The sequence below is a fragment of the Engystomops pustulosus genome, chromosome 11 (genome assembly GCF_040894005.1).
Source record: "Engystomops pustulosus chromosome 11, aEngPut4.maternal, whole genome shotgun sequence".
Taxonomy (NCBI): Eukaryota; Metazoa; Chordata; class Amphibia; order Anura; family Leptodactylidae; genus Engystomops; species Engystomops pustulosus.
Window position 1 is genome coordinate 1,633,079 of NC_092421.1, and position 24,969 is coordinate 1,658,047.

At 41.9% G+C, this 24,969-nt stretch overlaps 1 protein-coding gene across 1 annotated transcript; it reads right to left on the reverse strand.

Annotated features, from left to right (window-relative positions):
• Window positions 1-3,742: 3,742 nt before the first annotated feature.
• LOC140106301 (uncharacterized) lies at window positions 3,743-20,902 on the reverse strand. Its single transcript, XM_072130681.1, has 5 exons — window positions 20,682-20,902; window positions 19,059-19,197; window positions 10,326-10,472; window positions 10,116-10,239; window positions 3,743-5,389 (listed from the first exon to the last, which is right to left on the reverse strand). Exons 2-5 carry the CDS (start codon window positions 19,128-19,130, stop codon window positions 3,870-3,872), a joined length of 1,863 nt encoding a protein of 620 aa, XP_071986782.1. The 5' UTR covers window positions 19,131-19,197; window positions 20,682-20,902; the 3' UTR covers window positions 3,743-3,869.
• Window positions 20,903-24,969: the final 4,067 nt, after the last annotated feature.

Below are 24,969 nucleotides of genomic sequence, written 5' to 3' on the forward strand. Positions count from 1 at the left end.
TTTTACTTTTACACCCGTTTTGCAAATGTTGGCTGTGACAGTGTGAACATCTAAAAAAAAGGCGCAAAGTGTAAAAAGTTGCTAATTTCTGCGTTAACTCCAGTCCAAGGCAAGTGCAGGCCGGGGGTTTCTGAGACATTTGTGCGACTTTTTCAGGAGTCTCAGACTCATCTCCCTAATTATTCCTCCTGGGGTCTTGTGTCTCGGGCTGATGTGACATATAATAGACCTGGTCATTCTTGAGGACATTTACACTGGAGATCAAAATTTGAGAACGCGCCATCATCTAAATGTCACGGTCATTGTGAAGCAGAATAAAAAATGTAACTGAGATTCCAGTAAAAGACACTGATCAGACTTAGGGATCACTATCAGATACCTGCAGGTTCTCTGTTATTATGGCACCTGGAGCTTATTGCAAGGAGCTGGCGGTAACTTTCCACTTATCACCGACGTCATTCCAAAGTGACCGAAACCCTCCAGCAGCAGGTCGTCAGATCTAGGGGTGACCTTAGCAGCCATAGAAGGAAAGCTTGGTCGTTCCCAATCTGATTTCTAGAATATTGCATCTTTATAGCATCAGTCCCCCAAGAAGGCTGCCCCCCCCCCCCCCGAAAGACAAAGCAAGAGAGGACAGAATAATGTGGAGAATCTCCATGGGTAATGCAGCTGGAATTGCTCACTAGTTCAGCACTGACCAGAGGAAGGATCCGTCTTGTCACACATTTACTTACCCGGTCCCAGGAGTTCACAGAAACTGCATTGACTTACCTTTGCCGAGGAACATGTTTTGTGCTCCATAATGCATTTAGGAATGAAAACAAGTTTAACTTATTTGGATCTGATAGAAAAAGTTAAATTTTGGCGAAAAACTGAACCCAAAGTGTGTAAAGAAGTCAGTGAAATTTGGTGGAAGAAGTGTCATGGTTTGGGGAATGTTTTCTGCAACAGGAGCTGGACCTCTGATACAGCAGAGCGAATACAGGCGTCAGAACTTTAACCCCTTACTGACCAGGCCCTTCTTGTTTTTTTTCATTTTTCACTCCGCACCTTCAAAAATCTATAACTTTTTTATTTTTCTATGTACAGAGCTGTGTGACGGCTTGTTTTCTGCGTAACAAATTGCTCTTCATAGTAATGGGATTTATTATTCCCTGCCGTGTACTGGGAAGCAGGAAAAAAATTCTAAATGCCGTAAAAATGGTAAAAACCCACATTTGCGCTGTTTTCTTGTGGGCTTGGATTTTAGGGGTTTCACTGTGCGCCACACATGACGCGTCTACTTTATTCTCTGGGTCGGTGCGATAACAGGGATAACACATTTATACAGGTTTTAGGTTTTCATTCATTTCTTTTGCCATCTTCTAGTGCTAATAACTTTTTCATACTTCGGTGCCCGGAGCTGTGGGTGGTGTCATTTTTGTAACTTTTTCTGATGTTTCCAGTGCTTCTATTATTAGGACTGTACGACCTTTTGATCACTTTTTATAGAATTTTGTTATATTTTCCTAAATGGCGCTATTTTCCGTTACGGGGTTAAACGCAGTGAAAAGCCGCTATTATATTTTGATAGATCAGGCATTTCCGGACGCGTCGATACCTGATGTGTTTATGAATTTTACTGTTTATACTTATATGACTTCTAGTGAAAAGGGGGATGATTAGAATTTTTATGTTTTTTTTTTAAATATAATTTTTTTTAAACTTTTTAATTTTGACTATTTTTCAGACCCCCTTGGGTACTTTAACCCTATGTTGTCTGGTTGATCCTATCATATACTGCCATACTACACTATGGCAGTATATGGGGATTTTCCACCTCATTCATTACAATGTGCTGATAGCACACGTAATCAAAGGGTTAAAACGAGACCCAAAAGACCCGAGGCTGTCATAGCAACGGATCGCCGCTCCTTGATGACGTGCAGGATGAGAAGGAAAACATTAGCCCTTAGCCAATTTGTAAGGCAGCCTCCTTACCATCAAGCATGACTTTTAAGAAGCCTAAATACATGATTATTTATTGCAGGATTAATGCCAAACCAGTACAGTACGGGAGCTGCCTTACCAGGTCTCCCAGGCTTCCTTCTTCAGTCTTCTCCCTGTTCTGAGCAGATACCGCGCTTGTGATCTAGAGTCGTCTACCGTTGGGAATCTGTTGCTTCTGGTTTGGCTTAATCCTGCATCATGTTTTATTTTAATGCTTCATTTTTGGGGATAACGTTTGCATATTCTCCTAATTCTGATCATCACGTTCCAGTGTATCTCACCGTTCTGTCACTAATATATTTTCCTGGGGTCTTGTTTTTTGTAGGACACGTACTTTCTACACGTGTAGAACATCTCCGGCCATCGCTGATGTACTAGGATGGGTAAAATATAACCTGGGGACATATAGAAGGCCTTATATACAGCTGTACATGGACATATGGAAGGCCTTATATACAGATGTACATGGACATATAGAAGGCCTTATATACAGCTGTACATGGACATATGGAAGGCCTTATATACAGCTGTACATGGACATATGGAAGGCCTTATATACAGCTGTACATGGACATATAGAAGGCCTTATATACAGCTGTACATGGACATATAGAAGGCCTTATATACATCTGCACATGGACATATAGAAGGCCTTATATACATCTGTACATGGACATATAGAAGGCCTTATATACATCTGTACATGGACATATAGAAGGCCTTATATACATCTGCACATGGACATATAGAAGGCCTTATATACAGCTGCACATGGACATATAGAAGGCCTTATATACATCTGTACATGGACATATAGAAGGCCTTATATACAGCTGCACATGGACATATAGAAGGCCTTATATACAGCTGCACATGGACATATAGAAGGCCTTATATACATCTGTACATGGACATATGGAAGGCCTTATATACAGCTGCACATGGACATATAGAAGGCCTTATATACAGCTGTACATGGACATATAGAAGGCCTTATATACATCTGTACATGGACATATAGAAGGCCTTATATACAGCTGTACATGGACATATAGAAGGCCTTATATACATCTGTACATGGACATATAGAAGGCCTTATATACATCTGTACATGGACATATAGAAGGCCTTATATACATCTGTACATGGACATATAGAAGGCCTTATATACAGCTGTACATGGACATATAGAAGGCCTTATATACAGCTGTACATGGACATATAGAAGGCCTTATATACAGCTGTACATGGACATATAGAAGGCCTTATATACAGCTGTACATGGACATATAGAAGGCCTTATATACATCTGTACATGGACATATAGAAGGCCTTATATACAGCTGTACATGGACATATAGAAGGCCTTATATACAGCTGTACATGGACATATAGAAGGCCTTATATACAGCTGTACATGGACATATAGAAGGCCTTATATACATCTGTACATGGACATATAGAAGGCCTTATATACATCTGTACATGGACATATAGAAGGCCTTATATACATCTGTACATGGACATATAGAAGGCCTTATATACAGCTGTACATGGACATATGGAAGGCCTTATATACATCTGTACATGGACATATAGAAGGCCTTATATACATCTGTACATGGACATATAGAAGGCCTTATATACAGCTGTACATGGACATATAGAAGGCCTTATATACAGCTGTACATGGACATATAGAAGGCCTTATATACATCTGTACATGGACATATGGAAGGCCTTATATACAGCTGTACATGGACATATAGAAGGCCTTATATACAGCTGTACATGGACATATAGAAGGCCTTATATACATCTGTACATGGACATATAGATCAGTCTGTTTGTTTTGCACACAATATACATGAAAACAAGAATCAGCTTGCTCCCTGGGCCGTGTCCGGAGCCTCCACCGTGTGGACAGCCATATGTTTACCTAGGATGATCTTTGAGCCAAAAAGTTTCCCACACTGCGGACACGGCACGGGCTTCTGTGGCAGGTGGATCTTCTCGTGGCGGGCCAGGTCAGACTTTTTGATGAAGCGTTTGCCACATTCAGAACAAGCAAAAGGCTTTTCTCCCGTGTGAATCCGCCGATGCATGAAGATATTGGAGACGCTGGTGAAACGTTTGCCGCACTCGGGGCAGGCGAAGGGCTTCTCCCCCGTGTGGATCCTTTCGTGGCGGATCAGATCCGGTTTCCGTGTGAAGCTTTTCCCGCAGTGAGTGCAGGAGTAGGGTTTCTCTCCGGTGTGAATTCGCTCGTGTATCACCAGGTACGAGGCGCTGGCGAAGCATTTCCCGCAGCGGGAGCAGATGTGGGGCTTCCGGCCCTTACACATTGGTCTGTGTTTGGATAAATTGCTTTCGCTGGAAAAGTATTTTTTACAATCGGAACAGCTGTACAATTGTTGGCGGAGGTTCTCATTGCCTGCGGACAGATCCGTGCTCACCTTTTCCTCCTTGATGAAATCCGCATGGCTGTAGGGGACTTGGCTGTGCCTCAGAGTCGTATAGTGGTCAGCAGAACCCTCTGGGTCGTATTCGGTCTTAATCCGAGGCGATGGATAAGCATCTGTGGGATCCCGACTTCCATCCTCTTGGCAGCCGCTGCTCACGGCTCTTTCCCCCATGGGCCTGTTCTGGAGCTGCAGGCTTCCATCTCTCCAGGATATCAGCTCTTTCTTGATACTAGCGAGATCGGCCGGGGTCAGTCCTGAAGGTGTATACATGTTAGTGTATATCACATCCGTCCCCCAAGACTCCGGGGCGTCTTCCACCTTGTCGGATACATACAGTGATGTTTTGGGGTCTGTGGGGTAGTAGACGTCCGTGCTGGTGACATTTCCCTCCTCACAAATGGACGCGACCTCGATAACACAAGAGGTAGAGTATTGGGAGGTGACGTGCTGGGGGGTGATGGGACACCCTACAAGGTTTACATCCGTGACCCATTCTCTAGAGTGATTTGTTAGGTCTGTAGACGTATAGACATTGTCCACTATAAGCACTCCGTCTCCTGCACACCCGACATCGCCCGTCCTGTGATCAGAAGAGTTCTGTATCTGTTCTGTGAGCAAGCAGCAATCAGAGTCACTATGGCGGCCGCCATCATAGGACCGGGATGGACATCCCCTCTGAGGATCCTCCGTGGGCATGTAGACCACATCGTCATCTTCTACGTCCGCACACAATCCTCCTCCTCCTCCGCCAGCAGGTCCTATCTGTCTATACTGTGTGCAGGAGGACACCGGTGTGAACGGGCTCTGAGCTTTTTGGGGCGCTACCTCTTGGACATCCTCAGAATCATCGCTATTGGAATGATCCTCGCCGGAGGCGTCAGGGGATAGAGAAGGGAAATTCAGCTTCAGTGACAAGTTGTCAGAGCTTGGGAGATCTAGAAAAACATGAACATGCATTACAGTGTATTATATTATATTACATTACAGGGGTAATTCCATACTAGTGTATTATATTATATTACATTACAGGGGTTATATATGGGGGTAATTCCATACTAGTGTATTATATTATATTACATTACAGGGGTTATATATGGGGGTAATTCCATACTAGTGTATTATATTATATTACATTACAGGGGTTATATATGGGGGTAATTCCATACTAGTGTATTATATTATATTACATTACAGGGGTTATATATGGGGGTAATTCCATACTAGTGTATTATATTACATTACATTACAGGGGTTATATATGGGGTAATTCCATACTAGTGTATTATATTATATGACATTACAGGGGTTATATATGGGGGTAATTCCATACTAGTGTATTATATTATATTACATTACAGGGGTTATATATGGGGGTAATTCCATACTAGTGTATTATATTATATGACATTACAGGGGTTATATATGGGGGTAATTCCATACTAGTGTATTATATTATATGACATTACAGGGGTTATATATGGGGGTAATTCCATACTAGTGTATTATATTATATTACATTACAGGGGTTATATATGGGGGTAATTCCATACTAGTGTATTATATTATATTACATTACAGGGGTTATATATGGGGGTAATTCCATACTAGTGTATTATATTATATTACATTACATGGGTTATATATGGGGTAATTCCATACTAGTGTATTATATTATATTACATTACAGGGGTTATATATGGGGTAATTCCATACTAGTGTATTATATTACATTACATTACAGGGGTTATATATGGGGGTAATTCCATACTAGTGTATTATATTACATTACATTACAGGGGTTATATATGGGGTAATTCCATACTAGTGTATTATATTACATTACAGGGGTTATATATGGGGTAATTCCATACTAGTGTATTATATTACATTACATTACAGGGGTTATATATGGGGGTAATTCCATACTAGTGTATTATATTACATTACATTACAGGGGTTATATATGGGGTAATTCCATACTAGTGTATTATATTACATTACATTACAGGGGTTATATATGGGGTAATTCCATACTAGTGTATTATATTATATTACATTACAGGGGTTATATATGGGGTAATTCCATACTAGTGTATTATATTATATTACATTACAGGGGTTATATATGGGGGTAATTCCATACTAGTGTATTATATTATATTACATTACAGGGGTTATATATGGGGGTAATTCCATACTAGTGTATTATATTATATTACATTACAGGGGTTATATATGGGGGTAATTCCATACTAGTGTATTATATTATATTACATTAAAGGGGTTATATATGGAGGTAATTCCATACTAGTGTATTATATTATATTACATTACAGGGGTTATATATGGGGGTAATTCCATACTAGTGTATTATATTATATTACATTACAGGGGTTATATATGGGGTAATTCCATACTAGTGTATTATATTACATTACATTACAGGGGTTATATATGGGGGAAATTCCATACTAGTGTATTATATTACATTACATTACAGGGGTTATATATGGGGGTAATTCCATACTAGTGTATTATATTACATTACATTACAGGGGTTATATATGGGGGAAATTCCATACTAGTGTATTATATTACATTACATTACAGGGGTTATATATGGGGGTAATTCCATACTAGTGTATTATATTATATTACATTACAGGGGTTATATATGGGGGTAATTCCATACTAGTGTATTATATTATATTACATTACAGGGGTTATATATGGGGGTAATTCCATACTAGTGTATTATATTACATTACATTACAGGGGTTATATATGGGGGTAATTCCATACTAGTGTATTATATTATATTACATTACAGGGGTTATATATGGGGGTAATTCCATACTAGTGTATTATATTATATTACATTACAGGGGTTATATATGGGGGTAATTCCATACTAGTGTATTATATTATATGACATTACAGGGGTTATATATGGGGGTAATTCCATACTAGTGTATTATATTATATTACATTACAGGGGTTATATATGGGGGTAATTCCATACTAGTGTATTATATTACATTACATTACAGGGGTTATATATGGGGGTAATTCCATACTAGTGTATTATATTATATTACATTACAGGGGTTATATATGGGGGTAATTCCATACTAGTGTATTATATTATATTACAGGGGTTATATATGGGGGTAATTCCATACTAGTGTATTATATTACATTACAGGGGTTATATATGGGGGTAATTCCATACTAGTGTATTATATTATATTACATTACAGGGGTTATATATGGGGGTAATTCCATACTAGTGTATTATATTACATTACAGGGGTTATATATGGGGGTAATTCCATACTAGTGTATTATATTATATGACATTACAGGGGTTATATATGGGGGTAATTCCATACTAGTGTATTATATTATATTACATTACAGGGGTTATATATGGGGGTAATTCCATACTAGTGTATTATATTATATTACATTACATGGGTTATATATGGGGGTAATTCCATACTAGTGTATTATATTACATTACATTACAGGGGTTATATATGGGGGTAATTCCATACTAGTGTATTATATTATATTACATTACAGGGGTTATATATGGGGGTAATTCCATACTAGTGTATTATATTATATTACATTACAGGGGTTATATATGGGGGTAATTCCATACTAGTGTATTATATTATATTACATTACAGGGGTTATATATGGGGGTAATTCCATACTAGTGTATTATATTACATTACATTACAGGGGTTATATATGGGGGTAATTCCATACTAGTGTATTATATTATATTACATTACAGGGGTTATATATGGGGGTAATTCCATACTAGTGTATTATATTATATTACATTACAGGGGTTATATATGGAGGTAATTCCATACTAGTGTATTATATTACATTACATTACAGGGGTTATATATGGGGGTAATTCCATACTAGTGTATTATATTACATTACATTACAGGGGTTATATATGGGGGTAATTCCATACTAGTGTATTATATGACATTACAGGGGTTATATATGGGGGTAATTCCATACTAGTGTATTATATTATATTACATTACAGGGGTTATATATGGGGGTAATTCCATACTAGTGTATTATATTACATTACATTACAGGGGTTATATATGGGGGTAATTCCATACTAGTGTATTATATTACATTACATTACAGGGGTTATATATGGGGGTAATTCCATACTAGTGTATTATATGACATTACAGGGGTTATATATGGGGGTAATTCCATACTAGTGTATTATATTATATTACATTACAGGGGTTATATATGGGGGTAATTCCATACTAGTGTATTATATTATATTACATTACAGGGGTTATATATGGGGGTAATTCCATACTAGTGTATTATATTACATTACATTACAGGGGTTATATATGGGGGTAATTCCATACTAGTGTATTATATGACATTACAGGGGTTATATATGGGGTAATTCCATACTAGTGTATTATATTATATTACATTACAGGGGTTATATATGGGGGTAATTCCATACTAGTGTATTATATTATATTACATTACAGGGGTTATATATGGGGGTAATTCCATACTAGTGTATCTGTCTCCATGTATGTGATTTGTGTAAAGCAGATCTCTCTGTCCTGTATTTAACGCCCAGTGCCTCAGATGTGTAACTGGCTCCAATGTCACGGCCCAAGATGCAATGTATACACCACGCATTTACCAGGGTGAGATCACAAATGGCGTCCTGGCGGATGCGTTAGAAAGCACGCTTCTACGATGCACGTGTCAGGACACCCCCCCCGAGGCTGCGTTCACACCTGCCGTTTACATGGAGTCTTGAAACAGTTGAGGATTTGGCTAATGGCATTGTTAACATGTGTTGACGTCACGTTGATCATTGTTTTTTTGGGTTAACACATAGCTAACATGCTACATTATCATTGTATTATTCCATCCCCTAAAAGGCTTGAAAAGGTTTCCAGCTTAATAAGTTATAATGTGGCACATGATATACCAGATAATATGTAAGGTATGAAGTCCGGCATTTATGTGTCTGCAGCGCTGCGTGGTATTACAGCGCCATCCGCAATCACAGACATGCAATACCACGCAGCGCTACAGACACACAAATGCCGGACTTCCTTCTTATAGCGGTAGACGTATGTGACAAAGGCTGATTTTGGCTGAAAAGTTATACTTTGGATTATCGCAATAAAACTTTGTTCATTAACTTAAACTTTGTGCCTGGCTATTCTTTGTACATGTAATGGGGAAGGATCCCTTCCAGATATATTGTATCAGTGACCGCAGGGGGAGGAGCTAGAGGCGGAGAGAAAAGCTCTGCCAAGACTCAGGCAAGATGGCTGCCGACCCGAAAATGAGAAGTTACAGGGTCGTGTCCAGGGGCAACTGAAATAGTGTCCAGCAGGACGGATAGAGACAGGGGGGTTGTATCTGTGAGATGCTGCGTTTTTGTTAATAACAGTGAATTAGAGAATGTGATATTTTCTTATACTGAGGACATAGAAGAATCTTTTAAAGGGTTAAAAAGGAATAAATCTTTCCACACTCACTAATGTGTGCAGATAAGTTATTAGGGTCGGACAGGTTGTTATATGTTGTTGTATGTTGTTCCGGGATTACAAAGTGACCAGATCTTACCGGTGTGATCATGGACGGGGTGGTCCTCCGTTATGAGGTCCTTGTACAGGTCCTTGTGTCCTTCCACATACTCCCACTCCTCCATGGAGAAGCATACAATGATGTCCTCGTGTCTTATAGGAACCTGTGGACACAATGACACAGTCGTCACCCAGAGCCGTCATCCCTGGTGCTTCTGTGTGACGTCCCAGCATCCCCTGCAGCGCTCACCTCTCCGCTCAGCAGCTCCACCATCTTCTTGGTGACCTCCAGGATCTTCTGATTATTGTTCTTATCACAAACCTCTGACAGAGGCGGTGGCCTCGCCGTCCTGCACATCCTCCCCGGATCACCGGCTTTATTGACCACCGAGTAATCCTGCAAATCATTGGACAAGGAATGTAATTCACTGTAATTTAGGAGACCTTGTCAGACGTTGTCACTTTCAGATACACAAGGACATGTCCACGTTACATCTGCACTGATCCCCTATCCTTACCTGCTGCCAGTACTTCAGCATGGAGATGACCAGGCCCATCTAGCGGTTATCCATAGCTTATCTATATGGATGCTTGGAGTTGTAGTCCGTACAATCACAAAGATATGTTAGTAATATAGATACAAGTCTTCCAACATTCTCAGAATCCTTCAGTGGCGCACTGCTATTTGTAAATATGTGAATTCCAGGGGCACATAATATGGGCCAATTGTTTCTGGTTGGAATATTATGTGCACTTGCCATTGTCGGGGTAATCTACAGACCACCAATAAATATCCTTGTTGACAGTATAAATGAGCTACAAACATGGCGTGTTCCATTTGGCTGCCTTGAATCAGTTTCACTTCTGTAAGTGTAAGCAGCTGTGAAAATGTTAATACAGCTGCTTACACTCCCAAAAACGAAGAAGAAAATTGATTCACACCAGCCAAACGCATGGTAAACATGAGTAAACGCACCAAGAACGCACCGTGTGACCGCACCCTAACTCTCTGATTGTGTTAATGGGCGACTTCAATGGGGTGTCATCCCTAAACATCCTCCCCCCCCCTTTTATCAGTGAGTACAAGTGGCCACCAGAGAACATAGTAAATACTAAATCTCTAATTCTAATGCCAAGGAGGCCTATGAGGTCCAGATCCAGCCACCATTAGGAAAGTCAGATCACAACATAGTAATAGACAAAAAAAAGTTCACCAGCGACTGGTCAAGAAGATCCCCTGCAAAAACTAACAAATTATGAAGAAGGTCCAATGACCAACAAAGGGTTAATCAGCTCTGCCTTCCAGACGCACATCATTATCCTATGTACAAGAATCAATCCCTTCATGGGAAATATCACATTTATGCAACACCCGGCAATTCCTGATTTTATACCCGAAAACACTCAAAAAGAAAGCCTTCAGAAACGAGAACAGAGAAGCCAAAAAATAATCCAATCACAACTAACAAGCAAAAACATTGAATGCAGGAAAGAATATGGGAAAAGGCCGGAGGACGACCTGAGGACAAATAACGGGAAGTTTGGGGCGGGGGAGAAAAATCACCGGCAAAAACACTTGGGAACCGAGAGCGGACGATCCAAGTCTAGTTACTAATCGCTTCCCGGAGGAGCAACCAAAAACAGGCATCAACACAGGCCACAAACTCTGACACCCGACCCCCACAATAACCGATAACCAGGCCGGCGCGGGAGTAAGGGTGTCAGCCAACGACCTTAGCAAAATTTTGCCGGTCCCAAAACTAAACAAGACCCACAGCCCGGACCCGAACCCCAGATAGAAGAGACGGGCGCGGCTGTCAGGGTCACCGGCTGTGACACCATTGACCTGGCGCTTATGGGGGATAAAATGACAAAATTAAGCATTGCCCCCGTATTGATAATCTGGAGCCTCGACTGCCTGGGAAATAGGGGAGGAGCCTCGTGGGTAACAATCGGGGAGCACCCGGGGCACAATTCTCTCTCCGTTCCTTTTCACCATTTGCAGCGCTCGCTCCAGACTTACAGATCTCCGACACCTGCAGATAAACACTACAGGGAGGCCATCGATAACTCTGTGCAATGGAGGGAGAGCAGCAGCCGAATCCTGCTGAGAAAGCGAAGGAAATGGTCATAGACCTGGAAGGATGAACCCAGCGGTAATCCTATCAGTGAGCAGCGACCAGGACCTGGGAATAATCAGATTATAGTGGGAGGAAAACAGCGACAAAGTCTACAAAGAGACCCCACGCATGCACCCAGGGAACGCAAGTCCTTCCACAGATGCAAAAGGTTCCCCAGAATGTTCTAGGAGTCCACAATATCCTCCATCAGATTCTAGGCCGCTGTGCGCTAGAGCAGAAGCACAAAGGAAAGAGAAAAATAAACTCACCCAAAAGGCCCAAAGCATCGAGGGCGAGACACCGACACCTCAGTCTGGGGAGAAAGACGCCTGCGCAAATCTGAGGCTGCGCTGTGGTACCGCCAGAACTCTCATGTACAACACAACATTGGCCAATAGGACAAAAATCGTGGGGAGCCCCCCCACACACGCTCAGGATTCTTGTCTCCCGTGGACACTTGTTCAACACCGAGATCTGTGTATATTGGGGGAGATTTATCAAGTGTCTGAAAGTCAGAATATTTCCAGTTGCCCATGGCAACCAATCACCGCTCAGCTTTCATTTTACCAGTGCTCATGAATATTTTAAAGGAGAGCTGTGATTGGTTGCCACAGGCAACTGGAAATATTCTGACGTCCAGACACTTGATAAATCTGCCCCATTGTCTTTTGTCTACAATGTCTGGATCACTTGTACAAGCAAGTGATTGCACCATGTCTCCATCATAGTAATATAGATATGTCTCCATCATAGTCTCATTATAGTAATATAGATATGTCCCCATCATAGTCCTGTTATAGTAATATAGATATGTCTCCATCATAGTCTTGTTATAGTAATATAGATATGTCCCCATCATAGTCTTGTTATAGTAATATAGATATGTCTCCATCATAGTCTTGTTATAGTAATATAGATATGTCTCCATCATAGTCTGGTTATAGTAATATAGATATGTCTCCATCATAGTAATATAGATATGTCTCCATCATAGTCTCATTATAGTAATATAGATATGTCTCCATCATAGTCCTGTTATAGTAATATAGATATGTCTCCATCATAGTCCTGTTCTAGTAATATAGATATGTCTCCATCATAGTCCTGTTATAGTAATATAGATATGTCTTCATCATAGTCCTGTTATAGTAATATAGATATGTCTCCATCATAGTCCTGTTCTAGTAATATAGATATGTCTCCATCATAGTCCTGTTCTAGTAATATAGATATGTCTCCATCATAGTCCTGTTCTAGTAATATAGATATGTCCCCATCATAGTCCTGTTATAGTAATATAGATATGTCTCCATCATAGTCTTGTTCTAGTAATATAGATATGTCCCCATCATAGTCTGGTTATAGTAATATAGATATGTCCCCATCATAGTCTTGTTATAGTAATATAGATATGTCCCCATCATAGTCTTGTTATAGTAATATAGATATGTCTCCATCATAGTCTTGTTATAGTAATATAGATATGTCCCCATCATAGTCTTGTTATAGTAATATAGATATGTCTCCATCATAGTCCTGTTCTAGTAATATAGATATGTCTCCATCATAGTCCTGTTATAGTAATATAGATATGTCTTCATCATAGTCCTGTTATAGTAATATAGATATGTCTCCATCATAGTCCTGTTCTAGTAATATAGATATGTCTCCATCATAGTCCTGTTCTAGTAATATAGATATGTCTCCATCATAGTCCTGTTATAGTAATATAGATATGTCTCCATCATAGTCTTGTTCTAGTAATATAGATATGTCCCCATCATAGTCCTGTTATAGTAATATAGATATGTCTCCATCATAGTCCTGTTATAGTAATATAGATATGTCCCCATCATAGTCCTGTTATAGTAATATAGATATGTCTCCATCATAGTCCTGTTCTAGTAATATAGATATGTCTCCATCATAGTCCTGTTCTAGTAATATAGATATGTCTCCATCATAGTCCTGTTCTAGTAATATAGATATGTCCCCATCATAGTCTCATTATAGTAATATAGATATGTCTCCATCATAGTCCTGTTCTAGTAATATAGATATGTCTCCATCATAGTCCTGTTCTAGTAATATAGATATGTCTCCATCATAGTCTGGTTATAGTAATATAGATATGTCCCCATCATAGTCTCATTATAGTAATATAGATATGTCTCCATCATAGTCCTGTTCTAGTAATATAGATATGTCTCCATCATAGTCCTGTTATAGTAATATAGATATGTCTTCATCATAGTCCTGTTATAGTAATATAGATATGTCTCCATCATAGTCCTGTTCTAGTAATATAGATATGTCTCCATCATAGTCTTGTTATAGTAATATAGATATGTCCCCATCATAGTCTTGTTATAGTAATATAGATATGTCTCCATCATAGTCCTGTTATAGTAATATAGATATGTCTCCATCATAGTCCTGTTCTAGTAATATAGATATGTCTCCATCATAGTCCTGTTCTAGTAATATAGATATGTCTCCATCATAGTCCTGTTCTAGTAATATAGATATGTCTCCATCATAGTCCTGTTCTAGTAATATAGATATGTCTCCATCATAGTCCTGTTCTAGTAATATAGATATGTCTCCATCATAGTCCTGTTATAGTAATATAGATATGTCTCCATCATAGTCTTGTTATAGTAATATAGATATGTCTCCATCATAGTCCTGTTATAGTAATATAGATATGTCTCCATCATAGTCCGGTTATAGTAATATAGATATGTCTCCATCATAGTCCTGTTATAGTAATATAGATATGTCTCCATCATAGTCTTGTTATAGTAATATAGATATGTCTCCATCATAGTCCTGTTATAGTAATATAGATATGTCTCCATCATAGTCCTGTTATAGTAATATAGATATGTCTCCATCATAGTCCTGTTCTAGTAATATAGATATGTCTCCATCATAGTCTGGTTATAGTAATATAGATATGTCCCCATCATAGTCTCATTATAGTAATATAGATATGTCTCCATCATAGTCCTGTTCTAGTAATATAGATATGTCTTCATCATAGTCCTGTTATAGTAATATAGATATGTCTCCATCATAGTCCTGTTATAGTAATATAGATATGTCCCCATCATAGTCTCATTATAGTAATATAGATATGTCTCCATCATAGTCCTGTTCTAGTAATATAGATATGTCTCCATCATAGTCCTGTTATAGTAATATAGATATGTCTCCATCATAGTCCTGTTATAGTAATATAGATATGTCTCCATCATAGTCTTGTTATAGTAATATAGATATGTCTCCATCATAGTCCTGTTCTAGTAATATAGATATGTCTTCATCATAGTCCTGTTATAGTAATATAGATATGTCTCCATCATAGTCCGGTTATAGTAATATAGATATGTCTCCATCATAGTCCTGTTATAGTAATATAGATATGTCTCCATCATAGTCTTGTTATAGTAATATAGATATGTCTCCATCATAGTCCTGTTCTAGTAATATAGATATGTCTCCATCATAGTCTGGTTATAGTAATATAGATATGTCCCCATCATAGTCTCATTATAGTAATATAGATATGTCTCCATCATAGTCCTGTTCTAGTAATATAGATATGTCTCCATCATAGTCCTGTTATAGTAATATAGATATGTCTCCATCATAGTCCTGTTATAGTAATATAGATATGTCTCCATCATAGTCCTGTTATAGTAATATAGATATGTCTTCATCATAGTCCTGTTATAGTAATATAGATATGTCTCCATCATAGTCCTGTTATAGTAATATAGATATGTCTCCATCATAGTCCTGTTATAGTAATATAGATATGTCCCCATCATAGTCTCATTATAGTAATATAGATATGTCTCCATCATAGTCCTGTTCTAGTAATATAGATATGTCTCCATCATAGTCCTGTTCTAGTAATATAGATATGTCTCCATCATAGTCCTGTTATAGTAATATAGATATGTCTCCATCATAGTCTTGTTATAGTAATATAGATATGTCTCCATCATAGTCCTGTTATAGTAATATAGATATGTCTCCATCATAGTCCGGTTATAGTAATATAGATATGTCTCCATCATAGTCCTGTTATAGTAATATAGATATGTCTCCATCATAGTCTTGTTATAGTAATATAGATATGTCTCCATCATAGTCCTGTTATAGTAATATAGATATGTCTCCATCATAGTCCTGTTATAGTAATATAGATATGTCTCCATCATAGTCCTGTTATAGTAATATAGATATGTCTCCATCATAGTCTTGTTATAGTAATATAGATATGTCTCCATCATAGTCCTGTTATAGTAATATAGATATGTCTCCATCATAGTCTTGTTATAGTAATATAGATATGTCTCCATCATAGTCCTGTTCTACCCTGTTTCCCCGAAAATAAGACAGTGTCTTATATTAATTTTTGCTTCTAAAGAGTCTCTAGGTCTTATTTTCAGGGGATTCTTATTTTTCTATGAACACGAATTTACATTTATCGTTGAACAAAAAATCAACTTCTCTAACTTCTTTCTGACTCTCCAAACTCTGAATTTCATGCAGTATGTCTTGTGACTACATTTTTATTGGTATCATTGGCTCCAATCTCTAATGTTTAGTAAAAGAACTTTCCATAAATGACCCTTCTTATCCTGGTAGCTGCTGGTATCACGTTTGCAGCACAACAACCAGTGATTTACTTCCATGAATTCTTCTCCATGTCACATCCTTCTGCAGCATCTAAAAGATTTCCATATACTAATGTATGGCGGCCGCTAGGTCTTATTTTCAGGGGAGGCCTTATATTTCTAAGCCGGAACAAAATTGTACTAGGTCTTACTTTCGGGGGATGTCTTATTTTAGGGGAAACAGGGTAGTAATATAGATATGTCTCCATCATAGTCTGGTTATAGTAATATAGATATGTCCCCATCATAGTCCTGTTCTAGTAATATAGATATGTCCCCATCATAGTAATATAGATATGTCCCCATCATAGTCTCATTATAGTAATATAGATATGTCCCCATCATAGTAATATAGATATGTCCCCATCATAGTCTCATTATAGTAATATAGATATGTCCCCATCATAGTCTCATTATAGTAATATAGATATGTCTCCATCATAGTCTCATTATAGTAATATAGATATGTCTCCATCATAGTCCTGTTATAGTAATATAGATATGTCCCCATCATAGTCTCATTATAGTAATATAGATATGTCTCCATCATAGTCCTGTTATAGTAATATAGATATGTCTCCATCATAGTCTTGTTATAGTAATATAGATATGTCTCCATCATAGTCCTGTTCTAGTAATATAGATATGTCCCCATCATAGTCCTGTTCTAGTAATATAGATATGTCCCCATCATAGTCTTGTTATAGTAATATAGATATGTCTCCATCATAGTCCTGTTCTAGTAATATAGATATGTCTCCATCATAGTCTGGTTATAGTAATATAGATATGTCCCCATCATAGTCTCATTATAGTAATATAGATATGTCTCCATCATAGTCTTGTTATAGTAATATAGATATGTCCCCATCATAGTCTGGTTATAGTAATATAGATATGTCTCCATCATAGTCTTGTTATAGTAATATAGATATGTCTCCATCATAGTCCTGTTATAGTAATATAGATATGTCTCCATCATAGTCCTGTTATAGTAATATAGATATGTCTCCATCATAGTCCTGTTATAGTAATATAGATATGTCTCCATCATAGTCCTGTTATAGTAATATAGATATGTCTCCATCATAGTCTTGTTATAGTAATATAGATATGTCTCCATCATAGTCCTGTTATAGTAATATAGATATGTCTCCATCATAGTCCTGTTCTAGTAATATAGATATGTCTCCATCATAGTCTTGTTATAGTAATATAGATATGTCTCCATCATAGTCCTGTTCTAGTAATATAGATATGTCTCCATCATAGTCCTGTTATAGTAATATAGATATGTCTCCATCATAGTCCTGTTCTAGTAATATAGATATGTCTCCATCATAGTCTTGTTATAGTAATATAGATATGTCTCCATCATAGTCCTGTTCTAGTAATATAGATATGTCTCCATCACAGTCTCGTTATAGTAATATAGATATGTCTCCATCATAGTCCTGTTATAGTAATATAGATATGTCTCCATCATAGTCCTGTTATAGTAATATAGATATGTCTCCATCATAGTCCTGTTCTAGTAATATAGATATGTCTCCATCATAGTCCTGTTCTAGTAATATAGATATGTCTCCATCACAGTCTCGTTATAGTAATATAGAGGTCTCCATCATAGTCTTGTTCTAGTAATATAGATATGTCCCCATCATAGTCTGGTTATAGTAATATAGATATGTCTCCATCATAGTCCTGTTATAGTAATATAGATATGTCTCCATCATAGTCTGGTTATAGTAATATAGATATGTCTCCATCATAGTCTGGTTATAGTAATATAGATATGTCCCCATCATAGTCCTGTTATAGTAATATAGATATGTCTCCATCATAGTCTGGTTATAGTAATATAGATTTGTCTCCATCATAGTCTGGTTATAGTAATATAGATATGTCTCCATCATAGTCTGGTTATAGTAATATAGATATGTCCCCATCATAGTCTTGTTATAGTAATATAGATATGTCCCCATCATAGTCTTGTTCTAGTAATATAGATTTGTCATGTGATGTCCCCAGAACCCCACAATTTTCTAATAGTAAATAATGACACAGTAATACACAGGTTTATGCCTCTCCCAGAATCCATTGCTCGTGCTTTTATCTCTATTATACTGTAGGTATGGCTCATGCTCCAGTTGTGTTCCCAGAATCCCTCACCTCGCCGGTCAGCAGGTAGATGATCTCCAGGGTAAGCTTCAGTATCTTCTCAGGAATGTTGTCCCTGTCCATTGTAGATGGAAGCGCAAGTAGGAAATGGAATATTTTACTCAACGTCTCATTAAGAGGTGATCAGAATCTGCAAAAAAAATTTAAAAATGTAAATATTTCCATAAAAACAAAAACTTTTTAAGCACCATCTAATTCCGTACAGTCTTACAAATCATCACAACTGATCTCAATAATTACGGCACATTTTTGGATACTTCTCCCCCCGTGGACACCCCCCCCCTTGTTTTCGTGTCCTTCCTTTCCCTTTTTTTCATTATGACACTGTAAATGTATCCAACAAAACCGACTCCTAATGTTCCCCCCGCATGGGGTATATGTTTGGTACATCCGGGGCAGCACCCCTACATACATAAACGTGTGCACCCACCTACATGGCGAGGCAGCGCCCCTACATACATGGCGAGGCAGCGCCCCTACATACATGGCGAGGCAGCGCCCCTACATACATGGCGAGGCAGCGCCCCTACATACATGGCGAGGCAGCGCCCCTACCCACATCCGAGGCAGCGCCCCTACCCACATCCGAGGCAGCGCCCCTACATACAGGTGTGTACCTACATCCGGGGCAGCGCCCCCGCCCACACCCGAGGCAGCGCCCCCGCCCACACCCGAGGCAGCGCCCCCGCCCACACCCGAGGCAGCGCCCCCGCCCACACCCGAGGCAGCGCCCCCGCCCACACCCGAGGCAGCGCCCCCGCCCACACCCGAGGCAGCGCCCCCGCCCACACCCGAGGCAGCGCCCCCGCCCACACCCGAGGCAGCGCCCCCGCCTACACCCGAGGCAGCGCCCCCGCCTACACCCGAGGCAGCGCCCCCGCCTACACCCGAGGCAGCGCCCCCGCCTACACCCGAGGCAGCGCCCCCGCCTACACCCGAGGCAGCGCCCCCGCCTACACACGAGGCAGCGCCCCCGCCTACACACGAGGCAGCGCCCCCGCCTACACACGAGGCAGCGCCCCTACATACATCCGAGGCAGCGCCCCTACATACATCCGAGGCAGCGCCCCCACCTACATCCGAGGCAGCGCCCCTACATACATCCGAGGCAGCGCCCCTACATACATCCGAGGCAGCGCCCCCACCTACATCCGAGGCAGCGCCCCTACATACATCCGAGGCAGCGCCCCTACATACATCCGAGGCAGCGCCCCTACATACATACGAGGCAGCGCCCCCACCTACATCCGAGGCAGCGCCCCTACATACATCCGAGGCAGCGCCCCCACCTACATCCGAGGCAGCGCCCCTACATACATCCGAGGCAGCGCCCCTACCTACATCCGGGGCAGCGCCCCTACATACATCCGGGGCAGCGCCCCTACATACATACGAGGCAGCGCCCCTACATACATACGAGGCAGCGCCCCTACATACATCCGAGGCAGCGCCCCTACATACATCCGAGGCAGCGCCCCCACCTACATACGAGGCAGCGCCCCTACATACAGACGTGCCCCTGCACCTGTACATTTGTGCTATCTCTGACACACATTGTTATTATGTCATATTCCAGTTACATGACACATACATGATCACTATGAGGGATCTTACCTGTCAGCAGCTACACAGAGAGCCCGGGCCCCTCCATAACACTTCAGGAGCCTCTCCAGGCGCCACACTGGAGGTGATAGTCAGAGGAGTCTGGGAGTTGTAGTCCTTTACCTGCTACTAATGCGAATACTTGACCTAAATCATTTCCACCTTCTCCTGTTGTAACATTCGAAGCCTAGAGAGTAAGGAGGAAGAATTGTAACGTATAACACACAACCATCAAACTCTGTCTTCAGTCCACAGGACACCCGGTCACGTAAGATTCTATAAGATTTGGACTCCTACAATATGGCGGCTGCCTATAGGCGCTCCATTCACATCGGAGACGTCTCTTACCATAAACAACGGCCTCTAGCGATACAGTGCAGCCGTGAGCCTCCAGGTTGAGTGCAGTGACCCCTGCAGGTGGAGGAGCAGAAGTTCTCTTACTAATAGAGATCAATGGCCACGACTGACAGTGACTGTAAAGCTTCCACAATGTCCTCTACCTGCAGGGGGTAATTACTATAGAATAGAAGCCCCTTCCTGACATCACAGTGACATGATGTGCCAGGGGTACAACAGGGACTGGGGCAGATTTATCATTACTCCGAGCTTTAAGTCTAAAGAGTAATTCTGTGCATCAGATTTATTTACGTGTAATCCTAGAGGATGCTCATTCCATGATTATACTATGTCAGAGGTGGTGCACCTATGGCACGGGGGCTAGAGTCGCACCATGGCTATATAGTATCCCCTATGTCAGAGGTGGTGAACCTATGGCACGGGTGCTAGAGCCGCACTATGGCTATATAGTATCCCCTATGTCAGAGGTGGTGCACCTATGGCACGGGGGCTAGAGTCGCATCATGGCTATATAGTATCCCCTATGTCAGAGGTGGTGCACCTATGGCACGGGGGCTAGAGCCGCACCATGGCTATATGGTATCCCCTATGTCAGAGGTGGTGAACCTATGGCACGGGGGCTAGAGCCGCACCATGGCTATATAGTATCTCCTATGTCAGAGGTGGTGAACCTATGGCAGGGGGGCTAGAGACGCACCATGGCTATATAGTATCCCCTATGTCAGAGGTGGTGAACCTATGGCACGGGGGCTAGAGCCGCACCATGGCTATATGGTATCCCCTATGTTGGGGGGTGAACCTATAGCACGGGGCTAGAGCCGCACCATGGCTATATAGTATCCCCTATGTTGGGGGGTGAACCTATAGCACGGGGCTAGAGTCGCATCATGGCTATATAGTATCTCCTATGTTGGTGGTGAACCTATAGCACGGGGGCTAGAGACGCACCATGGCTATATAGTATCCCCTATGTCAGAGGTGGTGAACCTATGGCACGGGGGCTAGAGCCGCACCATGGCTATATGGTATCCCCTATGTTGGGGGGTGAACCTATAGCACGGGGCTAGAGCCGCACCATGGCTATATAGTATCCCCTATGTTGGTGGTGAACCTATGGCACGGGGGCTAGAGCCGCACCATGGCTATATGGTATCCCCTATATTGGGGGGTGAACCTATAGCACGGGGACAGAGTCGCACCATGGCTATATGGTATCCCCTATGTTGGGGGGTGAACCTATGGCACGGAGGCTAGAGCCGCACCATGGCTATATAGTATCCCCTATGTTGGTGGTGAACCTATAGCACGGGGGCTAGAGTCGCACCATGGCTATATAGTATCCCCTATGTTGGTGGTGAACCTATAGCACGGGGGCTAGAGCCGCACCATGGCTATATGGTATCCCCTATGTTGGGGGGGTGAACCTATGGCACGGGGGCTAGAGTCGCACCATGGCTATATGGTATCCCCTATGTCAGAGGTGGTGAACCTATAGCACGGGGGCTAGAGCCGCACCATGGCTATATGGTATCCCCTATGTTGGGGGGTGAACCTATGGCACGGGGGCTAGAGCCGCACCATGGCTATATGGTATCCCCTATGTCAGAGGTGGTGAACCTATAGCACGGGACTAAAGTCGCATCATGGCTATATGGTATCCCCTATGTCAGAGGTGGTGAACCTATAGCACGGGAGCTACAGCCGCACCATGGCTATATGGTATCCCCTATGTTGGGGGGTGAACCTATGGCACAGGGGCTAGAGCCGCACCATGGCTATATAGTATCCCCTATGTCAGAGGTGGTGAACCTATGGCACGGGGGCTAGAGCCGCACCATGGCTATATGGTATCCCCTATGTCAGAGGTGGTGAACCTATAGCACGGGGCTAGAGTCGCATCATGGCTATATGGTATCCCCTATGTTGGTGGTGAACCTATGGCACGGGGGCTAGAGCCGCACCATGGCTATATGGTATCCCCTATGTCAGAGGTGGTGAACCTATAGCACGGGGCTAGAGTCGCATCATGGCTATATGGTATCCCCTATGTTGGGGGGGGGGTGAACCTATAGCACGGGGCTAGAGTCGCATCATGGCTATATGTTATCCCCTATGTTGGTGGTGAACCTATAGCACGGGGCTAGAGACGCATCATGGCTATATGGTATCCCCTATGTTGGTGGTGAACCTATAGCACGGGGGCTAGAGACGCATCATGGCTATATAGTATCTCCTATGTTGGTGGTGAACCTATAGCACGGGGGCTAGAGCCGCACCATGGCTATATAGTATCCCCTATGTCAGAGGTGGTGAACCTATGGCAGGGGGGCTAGAGACGCACTATGGCTATATAGTATCCCCTATGTCAGAGGTGGTAAACCTATGGCACGGGGGCTAGAGACGCACCATGGCTATATAGTATCCCCTATGTCAGAGATGGTAAACCTATGGCAGGGGGGATAGAGTTGCACTGTGGCTATATAGTATCCCCTATGTCAGAGGTGGTGAACCTATGGCACGGGGGCTAGAGTCGCACCATGGCTATATAGTATCCCCTATGTCAGAGGTGGTGAACCTATGGCACGGGGGCTAGAGTCGCACCATGGCTATATAGTATCCCCTATGTTGGTGGTGAACCTATGGCACGGGGGCTAGAGTCGCATCATGGCTATATAGTATCCCCTATGTCAGAGGTGGTGAACCTATGGCAGGGGGGCTAGAGCCGCACCATGGCTATATAGTATCCCCTATGTTGGTGGTGAACCTATAGCACGGGGGCTAGAGCCGCACCATGGCTATATGGTATCCCCTATGTTGGTGGTGAACCTATGGCACGGGGGCTAGAGCCGCACCATGGCTATATGGTATCCCCTATGTCAGAGGTGGTGAACCTATAGCACGGGGGCTAGAGACGCATCATGGCTATATAGTATCTCCTATGTTGGTGAACCTATAGCACGGGGGCTAGAGCCGCACCATGGCTATATGGTATCCCCTATGTCAGAGGTGGTGAACCTATGGCACGGGGGCTAGAGCCGCACCATGGCTATATGGTATCCCCTATGTTGGTGGTGAACCTATAGCACGGGGGCTAGAGACGCATCATGGCTATATAGTATCTCCTATGTTGGTGGTGAACCTATAGCACGGGGGCTAGAGCCGCACCATGGCTATATGGTATCCCCTTTGTTGGTGGTGAACCTATGGCAGGGGGGCTAGAGTCGCACCATGGCTATATAGTATCTCCTATGTCAGAGGTGGTGAACCTATGGCACGGGGGCTAGAGCCGCACTATGGCTATATAGTATCCCCTATGTCAGAGGTGGTGAACCTATGGCACGGGGGCTAGAGCCGCACCATGGCTATATAGTATCCCCTATGTCAGAGGTGGTGAACCTATGGCACGGGGGCTAGAGCCGCACTATGGCTATATAGTATCCCCTATGTCAGAGGTGGTGAACCTATAGCACGGGGGCTAGAGTCACACCATGGCTGTATAGTATCCCCTATGTCTGAGGTGGTGAACCTGTGGCACGGGGGCTAGAGCCGCACCATGGCTATATAGTATCCCCTATGTCAGAGGTGGTGAACCTATAGCATGGGGGCTAGAGTCGCACCATGGCTATATGGTATCCCCTTTGTTGGTGGTGAACCTATGGCACGGGGGCTAGAGCCGCACCATGGCTATATAGTATCCCCTATGTCAGAGGTGGTGAACCTATAGCATGGGGGCTAGAGTCGCACCATGGCTATATGGTATCCCCTTTGTTGGTGGTGAACCTGTGGCACGGGGGCTAGAGCCGCACCATGGCTATATAGTATCCCCTATGTCTGAGGTGGTGAACCTGTGGCACGGGGGCTAGAGCCACACCATGGCTATATAGTATCCCCTATGTCAGAGGTGGTGAACCTATGGCACGGGGGCTAGAGGTGGCGCTCAGAG